The 18,148-nt window shown below is 32.8% G+C and overlaps 3 protein-coding genes across 16 annotated transcripts in view; 1 reads left to right on the forward strand and 2 right to left on the reverse strand.

The window, feature by feature from the left end:
* Mon1 (vacuolar fusion protein MON1 homolog) overlaps nucleotides 1-5,081 on the reverse strand; it is a 34,866-nt gene extending 29,785 nt beyond the window's left edge. Inside the window, exons 1-3 of one of the 2 annotated variants that reach the window (XM_014418915.3) lie at nucleotides 4,980-5,081; nucleotides 4,735-4,897; nucleotides 1,126-1,323 (exon numbers count right to left, since the gene is read on the reverse strand). In XM_014418915.3, coding sequence (XP_014274401.1) covers nucleotides 1,126-1,323; nucleotides 4,735-4,886 — 350 coding nt within the window. In that variant the 5' untranslated portion in view covers nucleotides 4,887-4,897; nucleotides 4,980-5,081. The remainder of the gene's footprint in view (nucleotides 1-1,125; nucleotides 1,324-4,734; nucleotides 4,898-4,979) is intronic. The other variant, XM_024360962.2, reaches the window with a different exon arrangement.
* Nucleotides 5,082-11,547: 6,466 nt separating this feature from the next.
* The window catches only part of Usp12-46 (Ubiquitin-specific protease 12/46), a 49,348-nt gene continuing 42,747 nt past the window's right edge, over nucleotides 11,548-18,148 (forward strand). For 3 of the 13 annotated variants that reach the window (XM_067053337.1, XM_014418914.3, XM_014418913.3), the window contains exons 1-3: nucleotides 11,548-11,660; nucleotides 13,224-13,311; nucleotides 13,388-13,497. The gene's annotated coding sequence lies outside the window, so the exon portion shown is untranslated. Of the gene's footprint in view, nucleotides 11,661-11,728; nucleotides 12,010-12,162; nucleotides 12,200-12,266; nucleotides 12,394-13,223; nucleotides 13,312-13,387; nucleotides 13,498-18,148 lie in introns of those variants that run through there. The other 10 variants (XM_067053343.1, XM_067053342.1, XM_067053340.1 and 7 more) reach the window with 9 other exon arrangements.
* Nucleotides 15,505-15,966, reverse strand: LOC106679640 (uncharacterized). Its single transcript, XM_014418902.1, has one exon. The coding sequence runs from the start codon at nucleotides 15,964-15,966 to the stop codon at nucleotides 15,505-15,507; it is 462 nt and encodes a 153-aa protein (XP_014274388.1).

Below are 18,148 nucleotides of genomic sequence, written 5' to 3' on the forward strand. Positions count from 1 at the left end.
GAGAGAGAGAGAGAGAGAGAGAGAGAGAGAGAGAGAGAGAGAGAGAGAGAGAGAGCAGTGAGAGGCCTTTGGTTTGGTTCTCACAGAACAATTCAATATAGAACATAAAGCTTTTTAAAAAGCCTAAGTGTTGGTTAGCATTGAGGATATTACAATCTTGGTTGAAAATATTATTCAGGACTCTCTGAGCATCATGCTTCCATCATATCTGCACGATAATTAGCTCTAAGGATATTTAATTTTTTTTTTTTTTTTCGGAACCTATTTATTTGTTTTAACTTATTTATATATTATTAACTTACTTTTTAACTTAATTACTATTATTGCTGTTCCATTTCTACATTTCTATTTAATCATAACTCTGGTTTCTTAATATCTACTTTTTTTTTATATGTGCTAACTATTGGATTAAACATTGGATGAATCCATAAATTTAAATAAAATTTTTGTAATAAATTCAATATTTGTGACAAATTATAAGAAAAGAGAAATATGACATATACAAGAGTAGGATATGTACACAGGATAAAATGTATAATGTTAGGAACAAAACAAAAAGGAAAAAAACTTAAAAAGGAACAAAAAATTAATAAATAAAAAGTAATGTAACTCAGTAAAAAAAAATACTTATTATAAATATTGTAACATTATTAATTTGTTTATTTGTTAAGTCAGCGTTGATATTGTATCTTGTGTGATTGATTAGTATGCTGTGCATTTTAATTACCCACTATATTTGGCACTGGAAACATTTGGGCAGCATGGCTTATAGTTAAATAAAGCATTTTTCTCTCTTAATCTATTTTTCCAGTAATAATAATAAATCATTTCCACTAAGGTCAACTTATTTAAGAAATTAATTTTAAAGAATAATTTAAATTTATAAACTTTTCTGTTGCAAACTCTCATCATTTGAATAATATTAAAGATAAATGCATTATAGCTCTCCCCTTTAAGAAAGAAAAGTAATAAATATCAATTCCATTAAAATCACTTATAGGTTAATCGAGAGAGAGAGAGAGATAGGGGGGGAGGGGTATGTAGCACAGAGATAACTACTATTATAAAAATCATTATACAAGGAAAATAAAATACAATTTAAAAAAGAAGTATGTACTTACTAACATTAACTGTTTAACCAAAAACTTGACACTTTCTTTGTTATGAGAAACAGCAACCAAAATTATTGGTCCTTTTATCAAAAAAACCAATAACTTATTTCCAAAAAATATTGCTTCTATCACATCATCATTATCTTGTACAAATGATACTAGTGCCTGCATAACACCAAAAAGTGTGACTAGTTCATCTTCAGACCCATACCTAGAATGAGACAAATTAACTATTATACATAATCATAGTAAATATTAGTAAAAAGATCATGATAATGGTATATAAGTGTCGCTCTAAATGGAGGGTATACTTGTATTCACGCAATACAATATTATTGTAGCCTATAACCTATAATGTCAACTCACACTCTCTCAAAATCGATGAAAAACGACCAACAAACCCAATTCAATTCAGGTGTAAATTATATCTAAATCACATAAATATGAATCACTTATCGCTACATGTTATTTGACTTTATTCTCTTAGTTACCATGGATGTTAATAGGAGTTAAGGAGTGAGTTTATAATCGACAACACTGGTCAACCGTTCTCTCACTGTCTATAAGTGAGTAGTATACACCAACTCGCCATCTAAAGTGACAGATGTGAAATAATACCCAGACACCCTATAATTTTTCTAGAACACTTATTCAAAATAATTAAAAGAACTTTTACAAACAAATTTTAATTTATTTCTAAATAAATAGTACTAGTAATAAGATAGAATGATATTGACAATGAACAATGATATTTAGTTCTGAAAGGAGTAATATGGTTCAAAATTTGTGAAAGAGCCTAATTTAACACACAACACAACACAGTGGTTTGAACCCACAAACATTATTATTATTATAATTTTTTTACCTTTTCTTTCCCATCATATGTTCAGTATCTTGCAATTATTAATCTATTTATATGGAAATAGATCTATTTCCATATAATTAGATTATACGATCTAAAAAAAATTAATTACATAAATATCACATATCACTCTTCAGACTCACCTGCAATGCTATGAGTCAAAACAAAAATAATTTTGAAACTCTGAGCTCTAAAAAAAAATAAACAACACAAAATCATCACAGCCATATTAACATCCATGGTAGCTAAGAGAATAAAGTCAAATAACATGTAGCGATAAGGGTACTCTCTGCTGGTCACGGAATAACTACTTCAGAGCTGAAAGCCAATCTAGCAGGACCTAACTTCTGAGATGTGAACCATGATCATCAAACAAACATCGTATTTTAAAATATATTTATTTCTTGCTCAGTCAAGTTGCCACACAGGTTCGGTTCACCAACTCAGGAGGCAGTGAGTAACAAAAAAATAGTAATGGACCAGTATATTCTATCTCTATTTTTTGAAATGATTCTTGAGTAATTATTGCACTCTGCCTTATCAGGATCTCTTTTCCTTCCTATACCATCTCTTCTTTCAATAGGATCCACAGCGAATACCTATACAACTGGCTACCCTCACAACAGTAAGCGAATACCTTACAGAGAATAGTATTCATTTCTGTAAGGACCTAAAGGGAATATCTTACTGAGTAGAAATTCCCCTCAAAGTGGGGATAAGTGCCCATCACTTTAAGGCTCATTAGGTCATCCCACCAACCAATAACACACGGTACGCTATTGGTACGTACAATGCTTCAACTCAAACAAGCATCCCACCGACTGCCTGCTCAACTCAATGCCCAAATTGCCACATCAAAGCTTTAACTCAATGAAAGCTTCTGCTGACTGGCCTTATATGGTACCAACTAGTGCAAAATATGCTTTGAGTTAAATGAATGAAGGGAATCCCACCATACCACCTCACTTATTGATAACAAGCAACTATGATGCTTCGACTATACCCTCAGCGGAACACCAAAGGCATAAAGCCAACTCCCACTTTAAAGGACAAATAGGCATTGCTGATGTTTTCTACTTGTTACTTTTATGGGATTAATCTACCAGCACTACCTGAGGAAATTCTTCAGGAACTCACAGCCATTATCTGAACTCCAATCTTTGAACACCACACATAACTAAATTCCAATTTAGATATGAACAGTAGGCAACATGTGAGGCAAGATAACTATTAAAGAAAATAGTGACAACCACAACTACAAACCAGCATTCCACACAGAACATTATACTATACTCCATCTTCAAGGAAGGTAGTACTGTAGTGAAAAGAATGCTGGTTACTAAATAACTACTTTAGAGCTACAAGCAATCTAGTGTTACCTAACTGCCAAGATAAGCGTCATAGTTTGAAATATGTTTATCGCTAGTTAATACTTTAATTTTAAACATACGATAACTATGTAAAATATTGTAATATTACTAAAGGTATTACTAAAACCACTAAAGATTAAAATAGAATCTTCTGATCTACTAAAAGCTCAACATCTTATGCTAGTATCTCTCGATTGCATTTCTATACCCACAAGTGTCACTAGGGGAATACCTGACAAACCCAGTCAATACACTTCATGGGTTCACCTCCTTAGGAGGCAGTGGGTAATAATAAATATTAATGGATCAGTACATTCTTTCTCCATTTTTGAGTTATTACTGCACTCTGCCTTCTAAGGATCTCCCCTCCTTCCTATACACTCTGTCTTTCTGACAGGATCCACAGCAAATACCTGAAGAACTTGTTACCCTCTCGACCGTAAACAAATACCTTACAAAGAATAGTATCCGTTCCTGCAAGGACCAAAAGCGAATACCTTAACGACTTGCCATCACCTTCATGACTGTAAGCATATACTTTACTGAGTGGAGTTTCCATCCTGTGAGGATTTAAGGCGAATAAACATAAAACTTGCCAATCAACCTGTCAATTTACCTCCAATCCAAAACACCTAACCTATTGAACTTGCATTGTGATGTTTTCGAATGTAGAGTACATCACCTCTTATATTGGTACCATGACTAATAATTATTCATAGTACCTCGACAATTGGTGAACATGATCTCAAGCAGATGTTATGAAGCCTAACTCGATCGCAAGCAGTTGTCATGAACCCTGACCTAATATAAAGCAAATATAGAATGAAGCCCAAAATGATCTCATAATTGCTACTAGTCAAGCTCAACAAGATCTCAAATTAGCTGTGACATTAATAACAGCAAACAATTAAGATGACAGAAGAAATGGAATTGTATATTAAGGCACGAAAAGTAAAGGAACCAGAGCATGATGGTAAGAGATCACAGACAAATCCACCACAGTTCAACCTACATCAAGGACATTCATTTTCGCAGATTCTATGCTCAGCAAGGGCAAACATTAAGGAGTGCAAGCCACAAAGCAGCAACCAAGAAAGCCATGTTTTCAAAACCTAAATGTAGCACCATTTATAATCGCAATAGCTCATACCCAACATCAATCAAGTTCAATTCAAAGTCAAGACTCAATACTGAACCACTAGATTCGCTCTAAATAAAAATCAAAACCGAACAGCACTACCACTTACATTTATATCAAGAACAAAACACAGGCCAGCCTATCCTCAGGGAGACAGAACCCTCTACTTCCATCCTACCTTTCCTCCTAACCAGCATACCCTACTTATTGAACCCTAACATGGTAAACTAAACCACATTTAAAAGCCAGTACCTGGAATAAACAGGCTTTCCAGCAGAGCTAAAGATAAATATATGTCTGCTTTTATTTTTCCAACTTTCATCATTAGTTAAATGGTCACTTTCCAAAACTTCATGAGTGCTTGTTTCAGAATTCATTAGAGAAGTACTGTTATCATTTTCCATAGTCTTATCTACTAAAAAAAAAAAAAAAAATATATTATAAATTGATAAGGTCTAAAATAATGTTTATATATAATAAATTATATAATTACAAACATTATGAATGATAAATAAACGAAGTGTTAGAAAAGAATATAGGACTAAACATTATAGATAAGACCCAACAGTTAGATACAGAATATATTAAAAGAGAAGGTTTTAAGAGTAATCCAAAGAACAAAAAAAATTCTAAAATTTATAAGTAATGAAAATGTCTAATATTTTGAGAACCGAACATAAGGCACTAAAGTGGACATTAAAAAGGAAATAATGATTACATTATTTTTTTTTTGTATTGCATCCCTACGGCCTCAAAAGGTCTATTGTGTCCCATTCAATAATTAGGCGGACAACCTTTGCATACAGCTACAGGCTTTGGGGTATAGTTTGTCCACAAAGTTTTCAATAGTAGTCACGAAAAATAGAGGAGCAGTGTACCTGCTGTAAAACCACACCGCAGAATCCTGATACATGAAGTAGGCAGATCACATCCCTACTTTCAAAACTTACTGATATTGATAGGGGTGTAGTAATATAAACGGTAGGGGACTTGTCCGAAAATGGGCCAAGCAGTCCTTTTTTTCTCACCACTGACGGCTATCTACTGACTTCAACCTCAAACTAATCAGAGTGGGAATGTCAAGAATCATTCCCCACACTGCCAAGACATATATAATAACTGTCTCCCATGCAGCTGTAGCCGGGCAAACTATATTCCTTGGTGAGTAAGAGCATATTTGAAAAAAAATGTTTGAAATCTGTTTTGATACGACAAAATATAATGGTCTTGTCAAAGGGTTTTGTATATTTATTTCTAGCACCAATCTAAGAAATGAGGTACTCTACTTCAGAAGGTCTGGACAATGTATGTTTAATATAGGCAGGGTAGTTGGGAGTGAATTGGCACGATGATTGGCGCATTTTACGGGTACTCGACATAAATCATCGCAGGATGGAAAATCTACTCCGTAAGGTATTCGCTAACGGTCGTGAAGGGGGTGGCAAGTCCTTACAGGAGCGGATACTACTTCTGTGAGATATTCGCTTACAGTCGAAAGGTTAGTTAGTCCTAAAGGTACTCGCTGTAGGTCCTGGCGTAAGGAGAGAGGTGACCGAGAGGAATTAGCTCTCGGTTATGCCCTTACGGGTAAATGAAAGAAGAGGAATTACCATGAAATAAAAACATATTTGACCATTTTTATGTCAGTAGAAAAATATATTGATCCACATCAAATGTGACCCAAGAGGTAACGACGAATGAGCACTCTAGAATAATCAACCTACTAAGAATGCAAAGCCCGGTGAGAGGCTAGGTATTATATTGGAATGTCCGGATTTCGTAAATAACACATGCGTTATTATACATATTTTATTACACTTTAAATTAGAATACAATATTATAACATGAGCACACAACAATATAACCGAACACAGCACATAACACTCCTTGGAACCTTCCTTCCCCCTACTCATAACAATGTTGGCGGGAAAACCAGATAAAGATACAACACTAGGTCTGTAAAGGCGGATCCACATGTTGGCCGCTCGTCACGAATCGGAGACATATACAAATGCTCGATAAACAAAGAGCGAACCATCCACATGTCAGTCAGAGAGGCAAGCATGGTGGACGTACAAATGGTTTCAGCCATTGTACTGGGATTATATTATTTTTATTACAAAAAAAATGAAATTAAATATAAATAAAATAGATTAAATATAAAACTTATTATAAAAAGTACCAACAAACACCTTTAACCTCCTAACAGCTCTCAGTTGCGACTAGACAAAGAACAATGGTGGAGATACGCGAGCGCTCTCACGAACCCCTTTGATCAGTGTACAAAAAACCGACACTCGACGGATCGGCAACGAGCTTAGGCAAACTCGTACAAGCCACCCATCCACATTCTCGCGCATGTCTGAGTTCGCCATTGCTTGGCCAACATGTAGAAGCCCCTTAAGAAGTTACTTCACAGTGTTTCAGTATATTCTTTTTATTTATTTAATTTATATATTTACAATTGCAATAATATTTTACATTTTTATACTGATAATATTGAGTGTGTATATTCTAATTAACAAGCATTAATACTACAAAAGCATTTGTTCAGTTGGTGGTTCCTAGTGCTGGTCGTCAGAGAGTGTTGATTATGTGCAACTGTCTTCTGGTGGCCATAGGGAGGTAGCTCTCCCTGACGGCCAGCACCGAAGGTCCTAGTAAACTCCATCTCTCACAGATAGCGCTGTTGCTGTTGTTCGAAGTCTACTGAATATGATATCGAATTGATTTAACATGCATTCAATTGGCCACTAAATATATTTCTAAAAAAACAAGGTCTCGTTTATTAACTCAAAAAATAATAATAGATAGGTATAAATCTTAGTTTATTTAAAATTTCTTATTATGGATCTGTAGATGATATAATTTTAAGTATATTTACAGGTTTAATTATTTCCTGTTTTAAATACTGAATTCTTTGGAATACAATAGGATCAGAATCTGTTGAGCTTATTTATATCCTATCGCAATATTAAGAATGAGCAGGTGGAATCTTCCTTAAATTTCATCTTCTATAGATGACATTTTAATAGCATAATTGACCTTGTTTTCAGCTCATTCATTCCCCGAATTTTTGAAAAATCAAACCTTTTCCATTAACTAATTGATAAAGAGTTTGGATTGATTCTTACCAAGTTTTGAAGCCCAGTACGTTTTAGTCTTTAATTTAATGACACTCTTTGAGCTTTATCCGGCCTAATTTGTAAGATTCTTTATGTTGTTTTCCACCTCCAGTTAATTGATGCATATATATTTATGAGTCAAATGACCCTGTTGTAACCATTCCACTTTACCTTTAATTTTCTTTTTTCCATACAACATTATGCAGTCCCCTAGTGAATATTACTCGTAATTAGCTCTTCCTATGAGTAATTAGGATAGAATTATGAGTAATATTACTCGTAATTAGCTCTTCCTATGAGTAATTAGGATAGAATTATGAGTAATATTACTCGTAATTAGCTCTTCCTATGAGTAATTAGGATAGAATTATGAGTAATAACCCTCGTAATTAGCTCCTTACTTATTTGGGAAACCTAAGTAACTTTTTGGTTCAGGATTATTTATCATCATTTAATACTCTCATATGGAATGCTACCTGTATAAAGGATTTCAAATTAAAATTCTTTTCCTAGTTTCATATATTACAATAGTGTTTTTTCTTGTATTAATATTTAGCCCCTGTTCTTGTCATCATGTCCAAGCAATTGTAAAGCCTTTTCCCATTCGCTCCATTCATATCGTTTAACCTTCTCCTTTTAAAATTATGGCTGTAATCAGCATACTGTATTATTCATGGACATCATGAAGCAGCTTGCTATCCGTTGACCACGGAATAAATTATAAATATTTAAGAACTGGTGAGAACAAACAATAACCGTCATAGCATTATTGACTATTAAGATTAAATTATCCCATTATAAATTGTGTTTATTTATTGTAATTTTTATTACATTTGCTTGCGTTATGACTATGTAATATATTGATGTATGTATGTATTCTTTAAATGAATAAATACTCAAATAGTTTTGAGATCAACCTAAAGCTAGTGTCTTACATGCAGTGACTCTCGATGGCCTCTTCATGCCCGTTAATAAATTGGGAGGCATATTGTTGACAAGGTTTTTGATTGAGAGGCATATCTGGGCAAACCATTGTAACGTAGTATAAATCGTTTAACAACTGAACTAACAGAGAATAAGTTTCGATCCAGAAAATTAATCACAATAACAACAGATCAGTTGCTGGGGAGCAAGTGGATAGATGGTTCCAGTTTATGGCCAATTTTAACAACCTGGCAGTCATCGTGGCAGAGTATAAAAGAGCCACACTGAAGACTAGCGGAAAGGTGTGCAGCCAGTTTCGTTCTTATAAATTTGGATATTCTGTGATAGAACGTTCGACGTCATCCCCCATCTGGAGTAGCTGAGAAATAAGTTTACCCTCTCAATGAATAGATTTTACAAAATAGAGGATGCATTCTAGGGCCTCTGCTGCACCACTACTAAAACCATTTGTAAAGATGTGATCTTGAATCTCTTGAGGTACTCATCCCCTGCGGCAGTCAAACACTCACAAGTAGTAAAAAAGGAGAATGGTTCTGCTAAGGATTACGTTAGCATAGAGAAAGGTCTGCGCGGGACGTTGTTAGTATTAGCAGAAGCGATAGCCATAGGTCTCATCCTCAAAGAGGATACCGTTATATATGAATTGAAGACGCAGGGACCGAAGCTGCTACCAGTGAAACTCTGAATGAGAATCGGCTAGAATTTTACCCAGTGGAAGAAGATAATATAGGAAGATTTTAAAGATGAATAGAACGGACGGTAGGTGGCGAGTAAGAAAGGTGCCGATTTATGATATGTCTTCTCCAGTCCATTTATGGGTTCTTCCTGATTATTAGATCTTGCAGAAGCTAACAAGAAGACATGAATAGTCCAAGGAAAGTTTAGAAACTCATGGAAATGATATCAATCCCCAGTGATTCCGGGGTCCCTGTGACAGCTGAGCATGTCATAGTCTCTTTAGTATCTTGTACCGTAATGAAAGCACACCGAGTCATGTTAATGAGAAAAACTGGGATCTTTGCCTTACCCGAGTCGGCCTTCATTTGTCAGGTCAAAAAAGAATATTACCTCGTCCAAGGAGTATGTTTGCGAGTGGAAAGAGTTGGTGTACATCACTTACTCTCTCTAAGAGCCCGCAACCCTAACTTTTGCGAGGCACCAGGAAGAAAAAACACCTAGCACTGAGGTGCGCTACTTCACACCAAATGCACCCCAGTAGAGCCTCTTGTATTGTTTCCTTAATTACAACTATCCCTTTTTCTTTTTTTTTTTTTTTATAACCCTCTTCCAGGTCATCTCTGACTTACAGAATAGGGTTGTCTGCAAGGTACCACCCAATTCTAGATATGGTGGGGGTCAAGTTTTCATTTCGTGGGACGCCACGAAAATAAAAGTCAACTCTCCAGGCCGTATTCGAACCAACGCCGCTGCAGTCCCGAGGTTGCAAAGACCTACAGCTCAGATCCCTCACCTACAGACGGTCCAAAACTACACCGTAATTATCTCACAAGATCTATAATTTGTAAATTGTTAGTAAAGAATTATTTATTGGCCCCATAACATACCCCAATAATGCCCAAAAAACCGTATGACGGAAAGGTTAGGGAAAAAATAAAACATTACGAATCGAGTGGAAGCATTAGCAAACTACAATCTTGATGCTGATTACTGATCATTGTAGCGTCTGCTCTTACGATTATTTGCTTAACTGCATCGGTGGAGGACATTGTAAAAACTGTAGTTAAGAGGGGAACCATTGTTGGTATATTGATGAAGCCAATAAGCTGAAGAATTCTTTTTTTTTTTTTAATAGTTATTTATTGCTATTTACAACTGTACATTATAATAAATTTAGTAAATCTGATCTAAGTTAAATTGGAGTGTTACAGGCGTGTAGAGAAACTACCCATTGGTAGCACTCTAATGATATTTTACATTAGTTGGTCTCGTGTCCATCTTCTTTTCAGGGCCCTCGGAGGATTGTCAGGAATGGAAGAGGATGCAAGATTAGAAACTAGAGGGTTTGAGTGGTTAGAGAGTTTATATTGGAAGGAGTGATATCTGGTTCGAGCTAGATCGGTTACATAGGGAACATTAAGGTCTTTATGTATGATTTTATTTCTGACAAAGTAAGGAGCATTGAGGATTTTACGAAGGATTTTGGATTGTAAGGATTGAATACGAGAGGAATTCGAAGGTTTAGTGGAGCCCCAAAGCTCAACTCCATATGTTCAGATTGGCCTTATTACAGTCATGTAGATCAGTCTTTTGTAATGTGTTGGAAGTTTAGACCGTTTGTCTAGTAAGTGCTGTAATAGTCGAAATCGACGTGCAGTTTCCTGTCTTTTCAGTCTGGTGTGAGGATTCCAGGTTAATCGCTTGTCCAAATTTAGTCCAAGGTAGCGGATCTGTTCGACAGGGGTAAGAGTAACATCATTAAATGAAACTGTAGGGCAGTCAGTTGGTTTACGACGGGTAAAGGTGATTTGATGGGATTTGTTGGAATTTATCTTAATCCTCCAATTACGACACCAATCTTCGAGGGCTGTGATATGGGTGAAGAATTCTCTCGGCGGATTTCCCAGTTTTTTTTTTGTTTCTTTGATTCCTGAATCCCGTTTATCATAAATATATGCTAATGCTTCCTTTCATTTTTTAAAATTTTATATATTGAGTAAAGGTCAATATATAATAAGAATACTTGCACAAACGAAATTTCATAATGCATTTAGAACTCAATTAAAAAAGCTTATTGGCGAATTAATATGTGTGCGATTTAAAAATTCAAGAAAATAAACAACATGAAATTAATTTCAAATAATGATTAATATAGATTGATAAAAACCAAAAAAGTATTTTTCATGTTCTATAAATATTTTAATTTTGCGTTTTTTTTTTTTTTTTTATTTTGTTTTTTAATATTGCATATTTATTTTTACTTATTGGTAAGAATAAAAAGAATATTTCTTGGACATCTGTATAGCCTTATTTTCGGCTTGAGTACCTAAACTGTGGCATCTTAACAGCCTGAAAATGTGTACTTTTGTGTTTACCGACTGTTATACCGTTGGGAGTGATAAACATACTTCGTTATTCGAGTTTGTCGTGGTAATTATTTTCATTTGAATAAAATTTATTGAGAATATTACTTAACTTACATTGTATATGACCTAATCTACAGATTTTGCCAATGTATTTATTGATTGGTGTTATAAAAATCTACTTGTTGCCTTTCTATCTAATTTTTTAATTGTATATTAGAGATATTACAGAGTTTTTAATAAATCGTGTTCACATTTACTTAGTTTAATAACACTGTGTTATGAGTTTCCTTTTTTGTATTATGAGAGAGGGTGCATTAGTTGAAATCACTTAATTCAGTTGAGTGTATTTGGCAGAGTATCATCTTGTTAATTCTTTTCATCTGGTATTTCCTGGGTTAAATCTAATTGAGGATGTAAGTTGATTGCATGTTTAGTGTTTATTTATTTATTTTTATTAACCAAGAAGGTTTGCCTAATGTAGTACTTCTGCTTTCTTATCTTTATGTTCTTTGATAAACATTTTTTCCTTAGTTATCTTCCTTCACAATTGAGAAAGAGAAGTATTGTATTTACATAGGTGTGATAGCTTATCACCTAAGTAAGGTGAATGTTTTTGATTGGATTCTACTTAACAAATATCAATGAATATTAATGTTTATTGAATATTATTTATTTCAGCTACTAAGATCTTTTACATATTGTTTTTTTATTGAAAGAATTTTTATAATTTCTCTTGGTTCTATTATTTAAAAAATATTTGATGATACTCATTCTTAAATTTAAGAAGTTTTTTCAAGGTTAGTAATAGAAGTAGTTAATAATATTCCTAAGAAAATTTCCTTTATTTAAAACTTTTGAGTTGCCATGTAGATTTTGTAACTTTTATCTTGATTATCATTTGAGTTCTGTGTCTTTGTTGCACTTTTTGGTTTGACTGATAATGTGTTACAATTCTTATCAATTTTAATAAAACCCCTGTTAGTCATTTACAGGTAATTACTTTTTAATCAAAACACTGTAACAGTTTTTACGTTGTGACTTTGTTAGTGAGATGGCTTGTTTTTCAATTTCTTGAATGAATTTTTGTTATAATTTTTGTTACATTCGTGGGTACGGAACTAAAATTGTAAATTTTAAATAAATGTTAGTTATTTCTTTATTATTAAATTAAGTAGTTATTATTGTTTGCCCTATTTTCATAATTGCATTTAAACTTTTTTGTGGTGCTTCAGAACAGTGTGATTTTATTGAACCAAACTTCGTATCGTGTTTTTATTAAGGCAACTAATCTGTTTTATGTTTAAAATGGTTACTTATATTATATCTGTGTTTATTTTTCATTGGTTTGTTCTTAAAATATAAAGGATAATTATCCATTGGTGTCCTGTCTTGTAATAGTCATCTAAATTCATAAAAAATGTTTTAAGGATTCTACTTTTGACTCCAAGCAGAATTTCAATTGAATAAAATATGGCCAATGATATGAAATATAATTACGAGGAATAGGTTATTTTTCCCAGTTAATAAAATTAAAGGCTATTTATGTCATTTCTTGCAGGTATTTACCATCATTATTGTGAAGATGTAATTGAATAGGATTTTTCTTTCTTTTTTTTTTTTTCTTTAGGTTAAGGATGAGTGAAGAATATTATTATAACTCTGCTGCATAAAATTATATCAAATAAAAACTTATTTCAAGCTTGCATAAATTTTAAGTAAGCTTTATTTTATTTTATGTTGTGTTATTAACCAAGTTCTGTTACCAACTAATGTCATATTTCCAATTTACAGATAAATCTTTCTAAGACTTCATCACTCATCATCCATAATGAATGCTGTAGAAAAAGGTTGTTTATAAACTTGCTCAGCAATGCATAATGCTGACTGGGGGTAGTGTTCCCGTAAGTACTGTTTAGTGATATAATTAATTATATTAAAAAAGATTAATTAATTATATTATGTATGCCAAGATTACTTATTTTTGGATTATTTTGTTTTTTTAGCGTTGTCAAGTTTTAGTAATTTTTAAAATTTACTGTATTGCCTTTGATGGATTGAAAGACCATTACCTTCATCACACACTTGGTTAACAGAGAAAATGATCGACCAACAGATGTTAAAAATTATGAACAATATTCTTAAACCAATTCATCCTACAATAAATTCATTGGCTGTCATAATAAAAAATAAAAAAGGAACAATTGATGTAAACTTGGAAATAAAAAATACAAATTAATATCTTCCCTACATATTTTGAACAAAATTAAAAAAAAAAAAAAAATCTCATTATCAAAACCTTCTCAAGGTTTACTTTTGATGATACTGCCTACTGTAGTGGGTGGGTGGAAGTGATTGCTAACTTTTATGTACTACCGTTACCGTTTTAGTACTTCTTTGAAACTACCCACCAAGGTAACAAAATCCTCTCGCTCTTTACCTATTTATTGTAAATCACAATGTCGGCTTCAATTCAATTGTTTTCATTTATATTGTAACAGCAAAAATACATACCCTGGCAGAGTTGTGATCTTATTTAATTGATGCATGTGATTTTACCTGGTATTATAAGTCCCGTAATAAGATTAAAGAATTTCAGGATAAAATGTTAACCTTGTTTAGGATTTTTTTCCCCTTTTAAGTATGGAATACGATATGTTATGTTGGTCAATAAACTAGTTATTGTCAACTCATTGAAGTAACAAATGTTGTTGTGAAAATTGCATTTTTCGATTTCATTAGTTTTATTTATTTACCAGAAGCATTTTTTACAAAATAAAGTATTAGCATCAATCTTAATCTCTGTTTCATAGAAGTAAAAAGTTCAGAAATAACAAAATTATTTACGATGGGGAAGTTAAAAAAAAGTAAATTTTGATTCAGGTCTCCTGAAAATTGATAGTCAGATTGGTTAATTTAACTTAGTGGTGATGTTATTAATAACAAACTTCAAATGAGTGATGGATTTTTGTGTTATTTTCAGTTGGAAATGGTAAATATTTGTTTATGCGATATAAAGACTATGAGGACATATTTAAAGAATTAAAGCCATGTCTGATATTAAATTTATTTCTATGGACAGTTATGGCTGTTATTAGTAAGATCATTTTGATAGTAAATATCCTATATTTATAATGAAATCAAAACAGATTAATCATAATGTTGTTAATTATTAAATTGTTAAAAAAAAATCCAATGTTTGAACTTGAATATTTATTTAGGAAGAAAATTTCTGTAAACGTTTAACAATTTTTTATTTAATTTTATCTGATATGAAAAGAAGCCGAAAATGAATCATTGGAAGTTTATATTATCATCAAAACTCTTCTTCTACCTGATAACATTATTTAAACGTAACCTAAAACCATCAAATTACTGACCTACTGACTGCTTCAGAACTGGTCGAGCCTGGGCAGCATGGATATGATGTCATACCTAGAATGCCAAATAGAGCCTGTAAAATAGACCAGTAAAATAGGATCTGTTCATTCTTATTATGGTAGTAATCAACTGCGAGCAGAAACTGCCTACTACTATGGTGGGAAGTAGGTATGTAAGTCTACGTTCAGGAGGAGAAAAATTTGATTGGAGCTTCAGTTTTACTAAATGAAAAATAAAGAGCTTGACACTTTAAATTTCAATGAAACTTCTTCATCGTAATCAATCTTCTTGAACCATACTAAGTAGTGTGAGGAGGAAGTTTATAGAGCCCTTTCCAACTCTACCGGTCTTCTGCAAGGCGCCTTCTGTCATTCCTATTGAAGTCCTCTTCTCTGAAAATAGCTTTTTACCTCATCTTCCCATTTCCTTCTAGGCTGTCCTCTTCCTCTCTTGCCTTCTACTTTGGCTCGGTAGGCCTCGCTAGTTATTCTCCTCGGTTCCATTCGCAAAAGATGTCCCAGCCATCTCAGTCAATTCTCTTCTATCACATCGTTGGCTGGCTTAATATTGAGATTTGACCTGATGGTGGTGTTGCGGACTCTGTCTCTTTTTGTTTTCCCCTCAATCTTTAGAAGGAGTCTCATTTCTGATGCTTGTATTCTTGATTGATGCTTCTCCGTCAGCGTCCATGATTCTGATGAATATGTCAAAATGGGAAGAAATGTCAATCTGAAAACGGCTACTTTTCTTATCTTTTCTACCTCTTGCCTGTTTAGAAAACCTCTCTTAACTGCTTCAAATATCCTGCTCACAGCAGTGATTCGCTCAGCCACCTCTGAATCGATATATCTATTTTCATTAAGGTGCTTGCCCAGGTATTTGAAGTTTTCTACTTGTTTGAGGATTTTTTCTTTGACTCTGATGACGCACATATTTCTCCTAGGCTTCTTCCCAACCCTCATTAGTTTAGTTTTTCGAGGGTTGATAACCATATTAATCTTCTGCAGTTCTTTTAATATATTAATATTGTACTGCAGACTCCTGTCAGAGTCTGAGAAAATAATGTCATTGGGCGAATGCAAGTAATGAGAGCCTCACTGGCCTTAGGTTGGGTTATCCCAGGTGGAATTTCCGCATTTTTTCTTTAGCCCTTCGAATTACTTAATCCATTACTACAATATACAAGAGTGGAATTAGACTAAAACCTTGCCAGATTACGATTGTTGTTTCTATTTCCTGTGAAGTGGAGTTGGCAAATCTTACTATATTTCTTGTTTTCTTGTAGACTGGATAGACCACCAGTACATGACCATCATTGATCACTTTTTCTCTCAAGGCATCCAAGATATCACGCTTTCTCACCTCATCAAAGGCTTTTGCTAGGTCAAATGAAAATTTTTAATAATTTAATTATGAACTTTTTAAAATTAATTAATTTTATAATTAAATAAAATCATAAAAAAAATAATGAGAATATGGTTTAATTTCACTTTAAAAAACCATTCTTTCTTAACAGTTCATACCCTGACGTGGTCAGAATGCTTAAAACTCATACTCATTAAAATTTTTTAATGTGGGGTAACTAAAAGCATCTAAAGATTAAGAATTCAACTCGAAGTTTGAATTTAAAGATCATTTTTCTTCCAAGGGAATAGCAAACCATGGTAATATTTTTTATTTAAGAATTAAGATATCATTCCATGATATTGATTTATGCTGATTTATGATTGATGATGTCAAATAACTCTGAATTAAAAATTTTGTTATATTAATTCAATCCTTGTCTTATTTTAATAAAGGCTGATGGTAATGAGAATGATTAATGTGTGATAATGAAGTTTAAAAGCTTGCTTGCCCTTGTTTCTTGGGTAGATATTCAAGAATAAAATCACAGTTTATTAATTGGCCTTTAGTTACTATAAACATGAATCAATGCTTCATTTCTGACGAGATTTATGCTGTGTTTATAAACTTGATAATTCGAAATTTGTAGTTTATCCTATGGACATGCTTTTGCCTTTGTATGAAGTCCTGTTTGACATTATAATTTTTATTATGAAATAAATTTTCCTCCTGATGAATAATGTTATTTATCTAGATATTCGTGTTTCATTTTAAATGATAAGTCTGTCTTGAAATCATAGTAATTGGAGAGTCATCATTAATATACAAGAGTAAATAAAAAAAATATTGCAAAAAGAGCTGTTGGAAAATTAAGAGTATTGCCATTGGTAAGAGAAGACATGCTCGAGTCGGTGGAATATCGGGTTCGGATATTTAATTAGAGTATGATGCAAGTTAAAGGAGAACAAATTTTAATGATATTTCTTTTATCCAAAATAATTTTTGTTAGCTTTAATAAATACACTTCTCTCAATGCCTTGCAATTTTTTTATCCCTTATTTAAGTAACTAACTTTTTGTCTATAAAATTAAGAAATGAAAATTTTATCTCATTTTCATTATAGAATATTTTGTTTTTTAAAATTATTTTAACTGCTAAGAAAAAAATTTAGTTGGTGGGATACAGGTCAGATAACTATGGTGAATATCTTAAAACTTCAATTTTTAGATCTATAATTTTTTCTAAGTTAATTGTCAAATATCTTGTTGGGCATTGTTGTGAAGAAGTATTGGTCCTCACCCGTTGACAAGGGCTGAAACGTTTTCTTTCCATTTTTCCATGAAATTTATCTATTTCTGAGCTGTAAGCCTTCAATTAATTCATTATCATATTATAACATGTACTTACATAGCTAAGAACTCGACCTGGTTTGGGATGTCCTAATAAATTTAATTTTAATATTTAAGATCCAGTTCAAAATTTTATAAATAATACTTCATAGGATTCTTTTCCTGGAAATATGTTAAGTTCTTCTGAAAGTTTTAGTGGAACCGGTTAGACATTTTTGGTATCTATAGCAGACAAACATACTTACATTCTTTATTACCTATGTAGATGGTTGTATCTTGTTTTCCTTAATCATGATCAAAGCCTACAACTTAAATCGAGTAAATATTAAAATATATATAGGGAGATGGTCAGGGTTGCGGTCAATAGTGAAACAAAAATAGTTTAAAACTATTTATTTTCCAACGTTTCGCCCCACTTTGCAGGGCTTCATCAGGGCTAAAAAGATACAAAATGAAACTATGTTAAGATAAAATGATAGAA

Source organism: Halyomorpha halys, unplaced genomic scaffold, assembly GCF_000696795.3.
Source record: "Halyomorpha halys isolate HHAL.00 unplaced genomic scaffold, Hhal_1.1 Scaffold213.1, whole genome shotgun sequence".
Taxonomy (NCBI): Eukaryota; Metazoa; Arthropoda; class Insecta; order Hemiptera; family Pentatomidae; genus Halyomorpha; species Halyomorpha halys.